This window comes from Chelonia mydas, chromosome 13 (genome assembly GCF_015237465.2).
Source record: "Chelonia mydas isolate rCheMyd1 chromosome 13, rCheMyd1.pri.v2, whole genome shotgun sequence".
In the NCBI taxonomy this organism is placed as follows: Eukaryota; Metazoa; Chordata; order Testudines; family Cheloniidae; genus Chelonia; species Chelonia mydas.
In genome coordinates, this window is record NC_051253.2 from 29,371,668 (window position 1) to 29,389,909 (window position 18,242).

Sequence of the window (18,242 nt, forward strand, 5' to 3'; positions counted from 1 at the left end):
CCCACAGCTGCTGTCTCAAGGAGCTAATGGACAGAGCAGGGAGGGCACGGAGTCATATTGGATTCACCTCGTGTCTCTCCCTCTAACTGAGCATCTGAGCTTCCAGCCTCAACATCTAACTGAAACCTAACCCAACCGCAAGGCTACTACAGCAAACAGCTCAGCATTCACCATGACTCCACTGCTGGTGAGAGACCTGCACCTCCATCACGTCTCCCACCACCACTCATCTCCCTTCCCCGGGTCATTGCCAGATCCCTGGACTGTATTTCCTAGCAGCTCAGGGAAGGAGCTTTCCCAGGCAACTGGAAAGGAAAAACTTCAGTCAATTGTCTGGGTTTTTGTTGTTTTTGTTTTGCTTTTTGCCAGACAAACAAACAAAAAAGAAAACAGTCAGAGGGCACCAGGCGAGATCAGCTTCCATCTATGGCTACTGAGCACATGTTACACACGAGACCAAATGGCCTGCACACCCGTAAGGTCCACAAGGTACAATATGAACATTTAGAACAGCAGCTGAAGGTAAAGAGGTGTCTTTTCAGTGTCGTATAAGTATGGGGGGGAGGGATAGCTCAGTGGTTTGAGCATTGGCCTGCTAAACCCAGGGTTGTGAGTTCAATCCTTGAGGGGGCCATTTAGGGATCTGGGAAAAAATTGGGGATTGGTCCTGCTTTGAGCAGGGGGTTGGACTAGATGACCTCCTGAGGTCCCTTCCAACCCTGATATTCTGTGGTATCTGGGCACACATTAGGGCTCTCCAAGTGCTGGTCACTTTATTTCCAGACCCTGTGGATTAATCACTCTCCAAATGAGTATTAGTAGGCTTAGGCCTATACCAAAGCCTACCTATATAGGCTTAGGCCTATACCCATATGTCTCCGCTGACCAAGATCCCCTCATCCCAGGAGAACAGGAACTTACTTGTCTTTACATTTCTGCAGGGCCTCGTCTGCGATCTGCTTCAGGTTAATCAGCTTATCACCTCTATAAAAGGCATCTACAAAACAGTAAGTGAATCATTAAACTGGCTCACTAGCCAAGACAGCCTACAAATACTTGAAGGTCATTGGTATTAAAGAGGGGAATGAATGGTTCCGGGAGGATGACTGGAAGAGACTAAACAAAATGGGGAAGAGAATATTGGTGCAGGTGTCAGGAAAGGATGCCTGACAACATCAATTGAACTATAGAAGACTCCTCCAAGGGAAGCGGTGAAATCCCCTCCTTGGGAGAGGTTCACATTTAGGCTGACCAAAACACCTGGAAATGTTCTGTAGGGAACAATCCTACATTGTCAGAATGCAGACTGCACGATCTAATAGGCCTTTCCCATTTCTCTGGTCGATTAATAATATAACCAGTGCTACAGAGAACATGGTTGGGCAAGAGGCAGGGGACGAATGTGCAAATCTCACTGCACTCCAGTTCCCTCCCCACTCTGAACTATAGGGTACAGATGTGGGGACCCGCATGAAAGACCCCCTAAGCTTATTTCTACCAGCTTAGGGTAAAACTTCCCCAAGACACAAACTCTTTGCCCTTGGAGGGTACGCTGCCACCACCCAGTGATTTAACAAAGAATCAGGGAAAGGACCACTTGGAGTTCCTATTTCCCCAAAATATCGCCCCAAGCCCTTACACTCCTTTTCCTAGGGAGGCTTGAGAACAATATCCTAACCAACTGGTTACAAAGCGATCACAGACCCAAACCCCTGGGTCTTAGGACAATAGAGAAATCAGTCAGGCTCTTAAAAGAAACAGAACTTTATTAGAAAGAAAAAAGGTAGAAGAAGCACCTTTGTAAAATTAGAAGGGAAGCTAATCTCACAGGGCAATCAGATTTAAAACAAAGAGGATTTCCTTCTGGGCAAAACTTTAAAGTTACAAAAAGAAAACCAGGAATACACCTTCCTCTCAGCACAGAGAAAATCACAAGCCAAAACAAAAGTAAACTAACGCATTTCCTTGCTATTACTTACTAATTCTAATGGAGTTGTATTGCTTGCTTTCTTGATCTCTGTCTGGCAAGCACACAGCACAGACAGACAAAAGCCTTTCCCCCCGACCCCTAGATTTGAAAGTATCTTGTCCCCTTATTGGTCCTTCTGGTCAGGTGCCAGCCAGGTAATCTGAGCTTCTTAACCCTTTACAGGTAAAAGGATATTGTGCCTCTGGCCAGGAGGGATTTTATAGTACTGTATACAGGAAGGTTGTTACCCTTCCCTTTATATTTATGACAGACTGACATCTTGCTTTACAAATTAAGATGTGTAGCAACACATTACTGAACTTATTCTAAATGCTACTGTTTACTGGAGGGGTGGGAGGGCACCACATAAATGACGCATCTGGGAAACTGCATCAAGGAGCATCCAATTTATTTCAAAGAGAAAAGGTGACGCAAAGTTAGTTTTTGAAAATACACTTGCTATGAAGAGTTGGCAGCAACACAAGCCACTGAGCAAAGTGCATAGGCTGCTTTTAACTCTCTGCTGTTTATCAGGAAAGGGGAAACCGTTACTAAAGGATATTTGCCAGCAGAACGTACCCCGGAACTGGCAGTTCTATTCAGAAACAACTCCTTCCCCCACCCCAACTGAACAGAATTTCCCATGTGCAGGAATATATTTTCCCTGCATTAATAGTTAATCTAGTTTTAAAAATAACGTATTTCCACAGCTAATGCTGTGGTTATGGACCTGCAAGGCGGAGGGGAGTATTTTACCTGCCGTAATGAGGAGAGAACAACTGGAATCGAGAATCCGTTCGCAAAGGGAGTCTGCTGAGAAACCTGCAAACTGACAAAAGAACACATTCAACTCAGCAGCAAAGGATGCTGAAATGCTGGGAATTACAGGATTCAAAAAGGCAACAGAGAGCCTACAAGCACTAATGGATACTGCCAGAGGGCCAGGAGGCACACTGGGCTCCAATGGGCCAGTCAGATACCTGAGGCTCCCTTTGGAGAAGGGCAAGGTGATGGCCCCCTCCAGACTCCTACCACAATACAGCTCGCAGAGCAAAGCAAAAAGCTGCTCCACTTTTAAACTCAAGTCTTTTAGTGAGGGCAAGTGGGATAGGAAATGGCACCTTAATTTTAGCCGCCATCCATCTCGTAATCACTGCCCAGCTTAACAACTCTTCGCAGCCCTCTGTCACTCCGCCACAGGAAAACTATCTACATCCCAAGCACTGGCTCTGAATTTAGCATAATTCCCAGCAGTTGCTCCTACCACAATGGAGTGAAGCGCTCCAATCCTGGCACAGGCAAGCATGGCAACAACCAGCTCAATAATCATTGGCATGTAGATAGAAACTCTGTCTCCTTTCTTTATGCCTGTGAAAAAGAAACAGAAGATATTTCCCATGCCGGCAGGGATGGGACAGCTAAGAGTTCAGTGGCATGAGGCTAGCAGAGATCTGAGCCCTGCTGCTCCTAGAGAAAGCATAGGAATCAACCACTACAGGAGATGGGAAATAGGATACAAAACCACAAGCTAGCAGAATGTTAATCAACGTCACTGCCACATGCAAAGAAGCTCTCAGTTTAAAGCTCAGCTGACAGGAGCCACTGGGTTGAATGTTTAACCCTGCATGTATTAATGTGTTTAATATGGATGCAAGGCCCCCACTGAAGATTTCCAGTGACATTAGCTTGAAGAGTAATGACTGACTGGCATTGTGGCACCTTAGAGACTAACCAATTTATTTGAGCATGAGCTTTCGTGAGCTACAGCTCACTTCATCGGATGCATACTGTGGAAATTGCAGAAGACATTATATACACAGACACCATGAAACAATACCTCCTCCCACCCCACTCTTCTGCTGGTAATAGCTTATCTAAAGTGATCATCAAGTTGGGCCATTTCCAGCACAAATCCAGGTTTTCTCACCCTCCGCCCCCCCACAGACAAACTCACTCTCTTGCTGGTAATAGCCCATCCAAAGTGACCACTGTCTTCACAATGTGTATGATAATCAAGGTGTGCCATTTCCTGCAGAAATCCAGGTTCTCTCACCCCCTCACCCCCCTCCAAAAACCACACACACAAACTCACTCTCCTGCTGGTAATAGCTCATTCAAAGTGACCACTCTCCCTACAATGTGCATGATAATCAAGGTGGGCCATTTCCAGCACAAATCCAGGTTTTCTCACCCCTCCCCCCCCCACACAAACTCACTCTTCTGCTGGCAATAGCTCATCCAAACTGACCACTCTCCCCACACTGTGCATGACAATCAAGGTGGGCCACTTCCAGCATAAATCCAAGTTTAACCAGAACGTCTGGGGGGGGGAGGAAAAAACAAGGGGAAATAGGCTACCTTGCATAATGACTTAGCCACTCCCAGTCTCTATTTAAGCCTAAATTAATAGTATCCAATTTGCAAATGAATTCCAATTCAGCAGTTTCTCGCTGGACTCTGGATTTGAAGTTTTTTTGTTGTAAGATAGCGACCTTCATGTCTCTGATTGTGTGACCAGAGAGACTGAAGTGTTCTCCGACTGGTTTATGAATGTTATAATTCTTGACATCTGATTTGTGTCCATTTATTCTTTTACGTAGAGACTGTCCAGTTGGACCAATGTACATGGCAGAGGGGCATTGCTGGCACATGATCGCATATATCACATTGGTGGATGTGCAGGTGAACGAGCCTCTGACAGTGTGGCTGATGTTATTAGGCCCTGTGATGGCCAGCAGGAGAGTGAGTTTGTGTGTGTGTGTGGGGGAGAGGGGAGTGAGAAAACCTGGATTTGTGCTGGAAATGGCCCACCTTGATTATCATGCACATTGTAGGGAGAGTGGTCACTTTGGATGAGCTATTACCAGCAGAAGAGTGAGTTTGTGTTTGTGGTTTTTGGAGGGGGGTGAGGGGGTGAGAGAACCTGGATTTCTGCAGGAAATGGCCCACCTTGATTATCATACACATTGTGAAGACAGTGGTCACTTTGGATGGGCTATTACCAGCAAGAGAGTGAGTTTGTCTGTGGGGGGGCGGAGGGTGAGAAAACCTGGATTTGTGCTGGAAACGGCCCAACTTGATGATCACTTTAGATAAGCTATTAACAGCAGGAGAGTGGGGTGGGAGGAGGTATTGTTTCATGGTGTCTGTGTATATAATGTCTTCTGCAATTTCCACAGTATGCATCCGATGAAGTGAGCTGTAGCTCACGAAAGCTCATGCTCAAATAAATTGGTTAGTCTCTAAGGTGCCACAAGTCCTCCTTTTCTTTTTGCGAATACAGACTAACACGGCTGTTACTCTGAAACCTGACTGGCATTGTCATCACGATGTATAAAGCCAAAGAACCAAAAGTGCTTTCAAAGTTTTACATTGAAATGGCAACAGTACGAATGCCAGCGATTTCCAAGCCATGTACATGCAAATGCACAAGTGTGTGTGCAGACACTTTGCTTTTGTAATCACTTAAGTTCTTGGTAAGGCACCTGGAATGGTTACTGCAACAGGGTGCCATTCTATGCAATGCTCCTTTAAAGAGATACCAATGTAACCAGCTTCCAGTGCTATCATCAAAACCTCTAGTAAATTCCTAGCAAGGTGTCGGTTATAACCTAACTAAACACAGTAATGGATTTAATAACAAGCATCTCTAGCTCTTGTATAGTGCTTATCAGTAGCTCTCAAAGCACTTTACAGAGGTCAGTATCGTTAGCCCCATTTTACAGATGTGGAAACGGATGCACAGAATACAGGCCCGTGGCAAAGCTGGGAACCCAGGTCTCCCAGGTCCCAGTCTGGTGCCCTCGCCCCTAGGCAATACCACCTCCCACATCAGAGCAGCATAAAAGTGAGCTAAGTCAGGTACCTTGTTCCCGGAGAACATTGGCAAATTGGCAGACCTTGTGCAACAACTCGCTGTATGAGATCTTCATGGAATCCCCGGGTTCATTCCCTTCCCTGCAAAAACAGAAATCAAGATTCATTCGGAGAGGGTTACAAGGATAAGCAGTAGCTGTGTATCTTCAGTGCACCTCTCAGCACAGCCTATAGTCTCTAATGAGCTGCCCTTCTGAGCAGAAAGGGCCAAAGCCCACCCTTCTCACCTCAAGCCTAACTCGCAATAGCAGTAGGATTTAATCCAGAGTCACAGCCAAGCTGAAACCCAGCTCCGGGACAGGGCAGCATGAATGGAAGCAATCAGAATTCACTCAGCAGCACGGAATTTCTAGTCTCCAAGGGTGGGGAGGGTCACAAACAGTACAGATGGCAAGAGCCAAAGGCACCCCTGCCACATAGAAACTCATGCGGTGCATCCCATCATGAGCACACGCGTTGGAGAACAAAGCCCAGATCTGCCGCTGCATCTTGCACATGCTCACCCCAGTGGGGCATGCACACGTGGACTCCTGGAAATCCAGGCCAGTGTCACCACTGGTGACTCGGCCACAGCCAGGACAGCTGCAAAATGAAAGAGCGGAGTAGGACAGGGAAGGCTCCCCTCTTTCCCAGTTCCCTGCCTGCTGGGGTAATGCGGAGAAGCACCCAAAGACTTTTAAAAGGCTCGCCTACACTGCAGTGCCCTGTCTGTAGCCCCCACTGGGTCTGCACTGACTAACGTGAATGCTCCCTGCCACAGACAAGGCACACATTCAGAGGCTCAGAATGTGTCATGATTGGCACCAGACGTGGTGATGGGTGACGTGGCGAGAGCTGTCACTCAGAGAGAGGAGAAGTGCAAAATGCCGCATCCCAGGGAAGTGCTTGCTGCCATACTGGGCAGGGCAGCAAGACACCAAGGGATTTGTTTTTAATTTGATAACATGCTGCAGCCACCCCAGTGAAGTGCACGGGGCGCGGCTCATGGTTAGTCAAAGGGTTAACATGGGGGTTGCAAACAATACCAGCCAGCAAACTTCCCACCCCACTGACCGGAGTTAGCGCCAATGGAAAGGAATACCCAACCTTGGCCCCTTCCAATGAGACAGCACTGAGCAGTTCTCTACCAGATCCTGCCAGCACACAAGCTTCAGTTATCTTTCCAGAATCGTGAGTCTCTGGCTCCTTCTCACCTGCATCCAGGATGGACCCTACATGGCTCCGGAGAGCACAACAAGTGCTGCCTCTGGGGAGAAGGCAGAACCACACCTGCATGCTGCCCCCTGCTCAGGGAAGCAGAGCCCTCCCTGGAACTCTCCCCTGACAGACACTGCCCAAACAACAATGCTTGCACGGTCGTGGTGCAGCAAAGAATATTCTAACTTGGGAGCACAGACCCAGCAGTTTAAAGCATCTGAAAATCTACAGCCTACAAAGGTAGCAGCTGAGCCCTAGCTCAACCTGCTCCCTGGACACCCATATCTAGACATGAAAGGAGAGCTGTGCCTACAGAAGTGTGCACATATGCATACATGCTGCCCAAGCACTACACCCATCTGCACACAGGTGTGTGACAGGCAACAGATCTTTCGATCAATGGCAACTGAAAATGGATTTCCGTCTTGATCATAGGTGCCAGCATGGCCTCCGGCAAGAAGGAGAGAGTAAAATGAAGGGTGGGAAGTGAGCTAATCATTAGCACAGGAGGCTTGGGCCCTGTCAACACTAGAGGCAATTTTCAGACACTTCCCACCATTGCTAAGACCAGTTCAGCTCTGCCGCTACGAGCAACGCTGGGAACCCTTGTGTAGTCAGACCCACTTTGAGCAAGCTTAGGTGACAGGAGGTTTAACCGTGGCAGCAGATGGCAGCCCACTTGCATAGCGCTGTCAACATTGCCAACACAGGTAATTTGAACTAGGCAATTTGAGTGTGACCCTTGTGTAGACAGGATTTCAGGGTCAAGAGAGACTCGAGGAACTCTTCAGAGCTGGGGCAACTCAGCTGACTTGAAGGATTGCACTGGCTTAGACCAGGTAAGAACTTGGCTCCAGAATTCCATTCTTGATTCTGCCAGGGAGTTTCTCAGTGACTAAGCTGAATCCAGCCCTCTACTGAATGTGACTCTCTCAATGAGAACAGAGAAGGGGAGTTGCTCCTTCCACTTACACTCAAGCAACAGGGCATGACCTAGAGACAGCCCTCAGAAGAGCATTAATAGAAACACGCAGCAGATGAATCCCACAGGGGGGCAAGTTGCATGAGGAGGGAGCGTGTCCAGACCACAGGTGCAGCTGGGTGCTCTGACATATAGCACAGCATGGTCCAATGCCAGCAGAATTCTGTCCTGGCCAGCAGGGCAGGTTTGCTTTAGCCAAGGACACAGCGAGCAGCGTGTCTGCTCCCCTGCCCCAAGCTGTCTGGGGTAAAGTGTGCCACATGCTGCCTATCAGGGAGTATGTACAACAGTCACCCCACAAGGGGCTGGGAGGCTCAGCAAGCGAGTAAAGCCCTAGGATCCTCCCTCAATAGTTACTGAACTTCAGTGCTCACTGGGGTTGTTCCAGGATGGCTTGGCTTCCTGCCTCAAGTGTTACTTGGTTGCATTTAATTCCTGTGCCATTAACACATTATTACATCAGCAGCCCCCTACACACTCCCTCCCTGGCAACAAACTCCAAAGAAGCCCATTTGTTTCAGGCGAGGGTGGTGTCTGCTGGGGTAAGATGAGCCGATCACTACACCATGATGCAGCAGCCAATGAGAACAGATTACACTTCCCACGCTGCACTCTGCAGAGGGTCAGAGCAGTGTGGAGACTGCAATCCTGGCAGGCAGCTACAGAGCCGGAACTGGGACACAGATCCAGAGATGCCAAGGCCAGGAGGGACCATTAGGATCACCTAACCTGACCTCTCCTGTACAACACAAACCAGAGACCTTCCCAACAATCATTCCTAGAGCAGATCTGTTAGAAAAACAGCCCATCTTCATTTAAAAATTTCCCACCATGGAGAATCCACAGCAACCCTTGTTCCAAGAGTTAATTACCCTGACTGTTAAAATTTTACAGCCTATTTCCAGTCTGAATTTGTCTAGCTTCAACTTCCAGACACTGGGTCGGGTTAGACCTTTCTCTGCTAGACTGAAGAGCCCTGTCATAAATATAAAGGGAAGGGTAAACACCTTTAAAATCCCTCCTGGCCAGAGGAAAAACACTTTCACCTGTAAAGCGTTAAGAAGCTAGGATAACCTCGCTGACACCTGACCACAATGACCAATGAGGAGACAAGAGACTTTCAAAGCTGGAGTGGGGGAGAAACAAAGAGTCTGGGTCTGTCTGTCTGATGCTTTTGCCGGGGACAGAACAGGAATGGAGTCTTAGAACTTAGTAAATAATCTAGTTAGATATGCGTTAGATTCTGTTTGTTTAAATGGCTGAGAAAATAAGCTGTGCTGAATGGAATGGATATTCCTGTCTTTGTGTCTTTTTGTAACTTAAGGTTTTGCCTAGAGGGATTCTCTATGTTTTGAATCTAATTACCCTGTAAGGTATTTACCATCCTGATTTTACAGAGGTGATTCTTTTTACTTTTTCTTCTATTAAAATTCTTCTTTTAAGAAACTCAATGCTTTTTCATTGTTCTTAAGATCCAAGGGTTTGGGTCTGTGGTCACCTATGCAAATTGGTGAGGATTTTTATCAAACCTTCCCCAGGAAGGGGGGTGCAAGGTTTTGGTGAGGATTTTGGGGGGAAAGACGTTTCCAAACAGGCTCTTTCCTAATAAAATAAAACTGGTTAGATGTTTGGTGGTGGCAGCGTGTCATGGAGTCCCTGGGTGATGCTCTGGAACTGCTCCCCATGAAGCCAGTCAGGACTCTGGGGAAGTCTCCTTTCTGTGAGCAGCCTGTCTTCAGGACACAAAGCTCACACAAATTCCACCTTCCTGGGTCTGACCTCGGAGCATTCAGCATCCTCTGCCCCTCCGTGCGCTTCCCACAGCGAGTCCGCTCAGGCGGGTCTCCTGGGGAAGCCAGAGGGTCCTGCACCCCAACTTCGCAGTCAGACGTGACTCTCAGCCAGCCAGTAAAACAGAGGTTTATCAGACGACAGGAACATGGTCTAACACAGAGCTTGTAGGTGCAGAGAACCGGACCCCTCAGCTGGGTCCATTTTGGGGCCAGTGAGCCAGACAACCACGTCTGCACTTCACTCCATGTCCCAGCCAGCCCCAACTGAAACTCTCTCCAGCCTCTCCTCCTCTGGGCGTTGTCCCTTTCCCGGGCCAGGAGGTCACCTGATTCCTTTGTTCTCCAACCCTTTAGCTCTCACCTCGCAGGGGGGAAGGGCCAGGCCATCAGTTGCCAGGAAAAAGGGTGTTGGCCATTCTCTGTGTCCAGACCCCTGCACACACCTGCCCTCTAGGGCTCTGCAATGATCATACACCCTTATCCCACCACCTAGATACTTAAGAACTGCATAGGGGAAACTGAGGCACCCCCACACTATTCAGAGGAACCATTAAGAACAGTCCCACTTCGTCACACAGCGAAAGTCCAAGGGCAAAAGGTAAAATAGTTTGTACCTTGGGGAAGTTTTAACCTAAGCTGGTAAAAGTAAGTTTAGGAGGTTTTCATGCAGGTCCCCACACCTGTACCCTAGAGTTCAGAGTGGGGAAGGAACCTTGACAAGCCCAGTATTAAATATTTGTTCCCCATGTAGGTACTTGCAGACTGTGATCAAGTCACTTGTTAACCTTCTCTTCGTTAAGCTAAACAGACTGAGCTCTGAATCTATCCTTATAAGATATACTTTCTAATCCTTTACTCATTCTTGTGGCTCTTCTCTAAACCCTCTCCAATTTAACAACACCTTCTTGAAATGTGGACACTAGAATGGAACACAGGATTACAGCAGCAGTCACACAAGTGCCAAATAGAGGTAAAATAACTTCTCTGCTCCTGCTTGAGATTCCCCTGTTTAAGCAGCGAAGGATTGCATTAGCCCTTTTGGTCACAGCAGCGTTCAGCTATCATCCATCACAACCCCCAAATCATTTTGAGTTGCTGCTTAACAGAATAGAGCCCCCCATTGTCTAAGTATGATTTACATTCTTTGTTCCTAGGTGTACACATTTAGCCATATTAAAACACATACTGTCTGCCTGAGCCCAGCTTATCAAATGATCCAAATTGCTCTATCAGTGACAAGTTTACCACTCCCCCAATCTGTGTTTCACCTGCAAACTTTATCGGTGATAATTTTACGTTTACTTCCAGATCACTCATAAACATGTTAAATAGCAGAGGGCCAAAACCGATTCCTGCGGCAGCCCACTAGAAACACACCCATTCAGTGATGATTCCCAATTTACAATTATATTTTGAGACCAATCACTTCATCAGCTTTTAATCCACGTTATGTGTGCCAGGTTAATTCTTTATAATTTTCTTAACCAAAATGTCACATGGTACCAAGTCAAATGCCTTGTAGAAGTCTAAGTATTTTACTTCAACACTAGTACCTTTATCAGCCTGTAATCTCATTTAAAAAAAAAAAAAAAGAGATGCTTTCCAGGGTGAATTACCCTCACTTTTGCCTCCAAATACCTTGCCTCGCTGTACGTATTAGAGTCCCACTAGAACACATCCCCCACACATAGCGACTGCATGGAATGTACAAGTTCCCTTTGCTGTGGGGCCTGTATGTCAAATTGTCACTCTTAATCCCACAGAAGATTCACCCAGTCCCCCAGGAGCAGAGCAGCTAGTGGCCACTGAGCACCGAGAAGCATTTTCCTGAGCACCGAGAAGCATTTTCCTAATGTGTGGATCACTCTGACTTCCCAAGACACAGCACTCGGCCTTGTAATTTTAAAGTTATTTATTTTCTTAATGAGCGCATGGTACAACAGGTGAAACACTGGGGGGTGAAGAATAAAGACTGGGCAGGATCAAAGCCTCAGCATGTACTTCTGCTTCTTTTGGGGTTGTTTTTTTTTTAATCCTTTGATAAAAATTAGCTTCATCTGCTCAGTGTTTAATAGGGTTTCACTTGCCTCAAGAATGAGAGCCTCAGGCCTTGTGATGGGTTTGAGGTGCAAAATTTAAACGTCAAGAATACCTTCCCCATAACGTTAGGGCTGTTGGTTTGGTATGGGTCCATCTCTACACAAAAGGTTGCACAAATACAAACAGCGTTTTCTTTAAAACTATAAGTCAAGAACCAATTTTCAAAATTGTTACAAAGGAGAAACAAAAGCTCCTTGAAATACTTTACTAAATTAAATACAGCTATGAAATGCCATTTGGACCGGACACTTTTCCAATCCACAGCACAGTTTGAATCCTGGCATTTAACTGTTACTTCATAATTTTATGACATCACATGGATCACAGCATGAAGATTTAACACTTTCAAGCCCTTGAGAGTCATAGCTACGTAACACAGGGCTTCCGATCCCATGGTTTAGGAATTCCCGTGCTGCATGTGCATATGTAACCCAATGGTGTGTGTTACAGGGCCCCTCTGTGCCTGATCCACAGAGGATACGAACCATTACAGCCCCTAGCTACAGAGGCACAGTTCTTTAGCTCAAGCTGTAACAGGTCAGGTCATGCTTTTAGCTCTGGAGGTCCCTGGTACAGTCTGGGTGTGTTGGCCAAGAGGGCAGTGCTCACTCGCGCTCTCTCTCTCTCTCTCTCACACACACAGTCTGCCTACAGAGCCCCTGCAGAATTCAGTTTCAATGATTGATTGACTCTACGCTACAAAGTTAGTGACTGACCAAACTAAAGATACTCATGTCCCTGGAACACACACTGGAACACACACACAAAAGACTGCCCTGGGAGACGCTCAGGCAGCTGCCTCAGGGAGCACATCGGCTTTGAACTACGCTCTGAACTCAGGTTTCCAAAAAGGAAAATGATTTTGAGAGTCAAGGGCCTTCTAGTGAAGATCCCCATCTAGCAGCCCCCAGATACCCACCCCCAGGAACCATTAGCCAGAGCACATCAGCAGGTGTCAAATAACATATTGGTGCATTAGAAGGGAGACAAAGAAGTGGGTGCCAAACTCCAGAGGGCTCTTACCTCCTTCTCAGCACACTATGTTTGAGGCGAGGAGGGAGCCGGCGAGCTCTCCAGAGCATGCCTGCAATGTGCTCCCTGCAGCTAACCCAATTCAGCAAGCCAGCCGCCAGGTTCTGAGCAGCTGTAGCACAGCAGCCACTCCCGGAAGCATGCCACAAGAGGAGTGAAGTAGAGGAGGAGTTAAAGGCTGAGGTATCAGTAAAGCAGTATGGGACCACTCTGGGGGATGAGTTGTGGCCAGCAGGGAGCAAGAGGCACACAGGAATGGCTGCCATCCCAGGGAGAGGTGGGGAAAAGCCATCCCTTAGTGAGGGATCAAAGAAGGATCTATTATAAAAAGATGATCCGTAGAAGCCTGGGAGATCTCATTATGGGGCAGGGGCTGGTTTGATTAGCTGAGGTTTTTTAATCTGCTGCAGAGTCCTGGAGCTGGAGGAGCCAAGGACCTCTGTTATTTGACTCACGCAGCATCCCAGCCCCAGAGCCCCAGGTCTGATTGGTTTAACAGAGCTCTTGAATACGGCAAAGGGCAACGAAGGCCAGCAAAGCAGTTAGCATTCGACACCCATTCTCCCTTCAGCACAGGGCAAGCACAGAGCCCCTTCTCCACAGCCACCTCCACTGCAGCATTCTTCAGCCATGGAGTGCTGGCTTCGTCTGCACCAACTGGCGGGGTGACAAACGCGCTGGTGAGGCGTCTGGAGGGGTCCCCGGGATGTGAGGAAAGGTCGTGTGCGAAGAAGAGCATGGGGACTACTGCCTCACCTAGCATCGGCAGCTCACACCAGGAGAGGGGAAGCCAGGAACCTGCCCCAAAATAAGTCACAGGAATAAAGGTCAACATCTCAGTGCACCTTAGGGCACGTCTTCACTGGCATCGTTAAAGCGGTAGTCGTGGCATACCACCCACCTCCCAGCGCTGGTGCACGGTCTACACTGGCACTTTACAGAGCTGAAACTTGCAGCGCTCGGGGGTGGTGGTGTTTTTTCACACCCCTGAGCGAGAAGGTTGCAGTGCTGTAAAGTGTCAGTGTAGACAAGCCCTTAGATTACCTTGTAAGCTACTGTTTGTGTAACCTGCTTGAGCAATGGTTAAAGACAGCCCCAGCCCACTGTTTATACTCCACAAGCAGCCATGGCTTTTATCAGCAGGGATCAGGTCTGAGGGAGATGTCACTGATAAGCAGGTGTAAGGAGAGAGGGGTTGCTCAGGCTGGGTGGGGGAAGGATGAGGAGTAACAAGGTTGGATATACACACAGTTTGTGTGGATGGAGTTACAAATCCAATGGGCCAACAGCTGAAAATAAATCTTGCCTGAATGCTCTGGGCAGTCACGAAGGCTGTTATTCTGGCCAGCTGGTAAACAAAGCTAGGGTGGAAAATGACAAGTTAGCCTCAAAGCCATGAGGTTTACACACTGCCGCTAAATTGAAATCTAGCCCCTCTGCCAACCGTGGGGTTTTACAATACAGGAAGATACGATTTGTAGCACGTTTTTCACTCCCTTGCACTGGGGGACAGCACAAGAAAGTGACCAATTCTGCAGGGAAACCGTCACTCTGATCATATACCTAATGCTGTCAAATGCTCAGCATGAAGTAGCTGGGAAATCTGAGACAAACTCTCCTATGGGGGCGGGGGGGGGGGAACCTTTTCTGACTGTACTGACAGCGTCCCTTTAGCTGGCTAGAAGAGCTCCCGAAGGCACGAGAGAAGGAAAACGCAATCCAGTTACAAATGCAAGAGGGAAGTACGCAGCCTTTGGACAGGAAATGCTGAAAGAGGCCTGAGGTACACAACTGCACAACAGAAAGCTCACATGGGAAGCCAGAGAGCCAGCTCCTGGCTGAGGCATGACTCAGGGGCGCAGACACGGAAACCTTCACGAAGGTTTGGTTGGCACCACAGAAATTTTATAATCAAGTCAAAATGTGGTACCTGGAAAACGCTCCGTAGCCTAGGGACCAAGCCAGTGCCCGGACCTGGGGGTGTTCAGGTGGTCATCCCTCCGCTCTCCCAGTAGCCCTTCCCCTGAACACAGGCACAAGCAGAGGGGAGAAGCTGGAATCAACCGCTAATCTGCTGGAGACCAGGTTGTAGCCCTTGTGATACACCCCTAACCAGCCTATAATGCTCTGAGGGATAGTATCCAACCCAGGGGGATCAGAAAGGCTTTTATCAACCCCCTATACAGAGCTACAATTTAATTACTTGAAATACCAAATGAAGCTGCTTGAGACATGATTTCCCCAGCCAAGATGGACGAGAGATGCAGGAGCAGCCAATGTAACAGTAATGCCAGAGTCTGGGAAGGACTTGTGTCTCTAATGGGCCCACATTCCTAATCATAACCTAAGAAGATGGGCTGAAACATTCAGCTAAAATCCTCTGCAAAATGCATTAATAGGGATCACTTAAGATTATGATGAAATGAACAACCAATAGATAAAGGGAGAAGGTTATTTTCCCTGGCAAGCACAACAGAGAAACACTGGCCTATTGTTCAGTATTGATGCAGAAAAGACAGACTTTTCTGTGGGTGGAGTGAGTCCTAAAAAATGGTCCCATAGAAAATGGGGATTAGCACAAAACATTAAGCCTGGATGGAAGCCCTAGAGGCCATACAAAGAGTAACCAGAAACAGATCAGATTGAACTGGATGTTTAATACACGTCATGGGAGACAGCCTCTCCGTTTGATGCAGAAGCTCTCTCATAGACTGCACAGAGGAATGGAACTTACTGTAGCGGATTACTGTCTGCTACACTCAAGGACAGGTCTCAAATTAGTTAGGGACAAGATCTAATACGAGCCCTCTCCTAATGGGGAGATTCTCCCCCTTCCTCATCTACTAATGCTGAGGTTCCACATCTCCTGCCTCTCCCCAACCCAATATACACACCAGTTATTTAAGCAGACTCCTGAGGTGCTCTGGCTTTCTACAGTGATAAATGAAGGGAGTACTTTTCATTCAGAGTCTTGCCAAAAGGCCTGTTTCTGCCCACTCCCAGCAGTCAGCCTGACATCTTCTTTCCTTGTGATAACGAACACAGAGGTTTCTGTTTGGGGGGAGCGGAAGTTGATTTGAACATCACAATTTGTAGGGAGGTTTGGCACGGAAGTAGTTCCTAGAAGTTTTGACTAATTTGGCAACGCTTTTCCTGTCGGAACGTTAGTGCAAGCAGAGCAGCAGAATGCACCGCAGCCAGGCTCAGCCTGGGCTACACACAGAAAGACACTGGTTTACCTGCACTGGCTCTGAACCCCCTTCAAGTCCAGGCAATCCCCTTGTGTGGGCGCTCAAACCAGCGGAAACTTTCCACACAAGGGAGTCGCATGGATTTCACCAAGTAGAGTCAGGCACGCTCTACACACAGACTTGCAGCTGTTTAACTAAAAGTCAATCTAAAACATGGTGTTAGTTAAACAGGGCAGGTTTGTGCGCACACCAGGCCTCAGAAGCCAGTTTACTTCCATCGGTGCAGTCTCACCGCGCAGATCAGGCCTAGGAGACTACTTCCAAAACGAAGTGGTTGCACAAGAATTGTCTGTGTAGGCGGCGGCGGCCTTGGCACAGCCAGCACAGCATTGAGAAATGATCTGCTGAGGCACCCAAGCGTTCAGCCCCCTGGGTTGGGAGGGGACTGGCTCTGGCAGCAGGATGTTTTTTGCAAGGGACCCTCAGCTTTGGATATGACTGTCCCCTCTGGTCCAGAACACTCCTTGTATAGCATCTGGAAGAGCTGCAAGGCCCATCAATCCCCTGGAACGTGGGGCTGGTGGGGTACTTTATTTTCCTCTGTTTGGCGGTTGGGATGGCTAATTGGTTGGTGATGTGGGCAGGGAGTGATACCGGCTGGGCTGGCATTTGAACAGATCATATCATTTAGATTATGTGCAAACACCTGGAGCTCTGTTTAGTATCTTAACCCTTTGCCTGCTGGCCCCGCTAGCTCAGTGCTGCTCAGACAGACGCTCAACCTCCGTGACGAGATTAGGAGAACATGACTGACTGTTTAGGCCCATAACATAGCCCATCGTAGTCTTGTTGGAAGAGGCTGTGGACGATTTAACCAAAACTCCCAAGAGGACTAAATTTACTAGCCAGAGGTGGAAAAAACAGAGAAGGGGAATGCCACGAGTGAGGTTCAGAGGCAGCAACCTAAGGAGAAGTCCAGCCCAAAGTGCTGGGGTTCCTAGCCAGGAGCTATTCCTGGCCCACCAACATGGGCTGCACAGTAATACAGACAAGGCCCCTTTACCTGTGGGTAAGAAGTGTGAAGAATGTGGGAGCTCTATTATTTGGAGTGTTGTATGAACCTCCATTTGTTCGATTCTGAGTGGGTGGTGGCTCTATGGAACATTAAGGGTTAACTCGGTCCCGGTGGGCTCCGGAGGGTTGCAGGAAGGCACACAGTTAACCCCAATATAGGTGTCAGCTCCTTTAACAGTAGCCCCACCACATTCCTGACCAAGGCTCTGGCTGGCCCCACCTGTGAACTGCAGGTTGACCAGGTTCAAGCGTTGCAGCGCAGACTTTGAATAGGACAGAAGACTGCCTATGAGCTGAGAGACACACAGACCAGGGGCCAGGCTGAAGCTGTACAGTTAGACCATCTTGCCCAGCCCCAATGTTGTGGGAGGCCTGGGTCAGGTGGGGCCTACTTCCCTTGGCAATGAAAGGCTACGTTTAGCTCAGACATGTCTGAAGCTGTCCCAAGTCACTGAGATTTCAGACCCATCACAAGCTCCCAAAGAGACTCCTATTAGCAGCTGTGGTGATACAGCTGGTAACCGGGGGGGCCGTCGCCTGGTCAATCCAGTCCAGAAGTGGGGTGAAGCACAGGACTGCACTCACAGAAGGAAAGGAAAAGTGCCTGCAGAGACAGAAAGGGCAAAGGTCCAGCTCACCCTGAACACAGGGCAGGAAAAGGGTATTTCCAAGTTTATATGAATTTAGCACAAACAGAGGATAAGAGACACCAATATGAACACACTACTCTTACACAGTGCAGTTCATCAGTAGATCTCAAAGTGCTTTACAAAGGAGGTCCATATCATTAGGCCCAGTTTAACGATGGGGAAACTGAGGCAGAGGTGAAGTGATTTGCCCAGAAGGACAGTAGCAGAGCTGAGACTGGATCTGGATCTCCAGAGTCCGAGTCTGGTGGGTTATCCACTAGGCCCCCACTGCCTCCCACTCCCAGTGCCCATTCCATTCTGCCAAGCAAGCTAAATGTCTGAAGGAGAGGAACAGAGCTTCACAGCACAAACCTCACAATGCATCTAAAACCTAAGTGC

At 48.1% G+C, this 18,242-nt stretch overlaps 1 protein-coding gene across 4 annotated transcripts in view; it reads right to left on the reverse strand.

Annotated features, from left to right (window-relative positions):
- The window catches only part of ACSS2 (acyl-CoA synthetase short chain family member 2), a 78,316-nt gene that overhangs the window by 24,763 nt on the left and 35,311 nt on the right, over window positions 1–18,242 (reverse strand). For all 4 annotated transcript variants that reach the window (XM_037915432.2, XM_037915431.2, XM_037915434.2 and 1 more), the window contains exons 3-6: window positions 5,835–5,926; window positions 3,234–3,337; window positions 2,726–2,798; window positions 922–997 (exon numbers count right to left, since the gene is read on the reverse strand). In XM_037915432.2, the coding sequence (XP_037771360.1) occupies window positions 922–997; window positions 2,726–2,798; window positions 3,234–3,337; window positions 5,835–5,926 (345 nt within the window). The remainder of the gene's footprint in view (window positions 1–921; window positions 998–2,725; window positions 2,799–3,233; window positions 3,338–5,834; window positions 5,927–18,242) is intronic.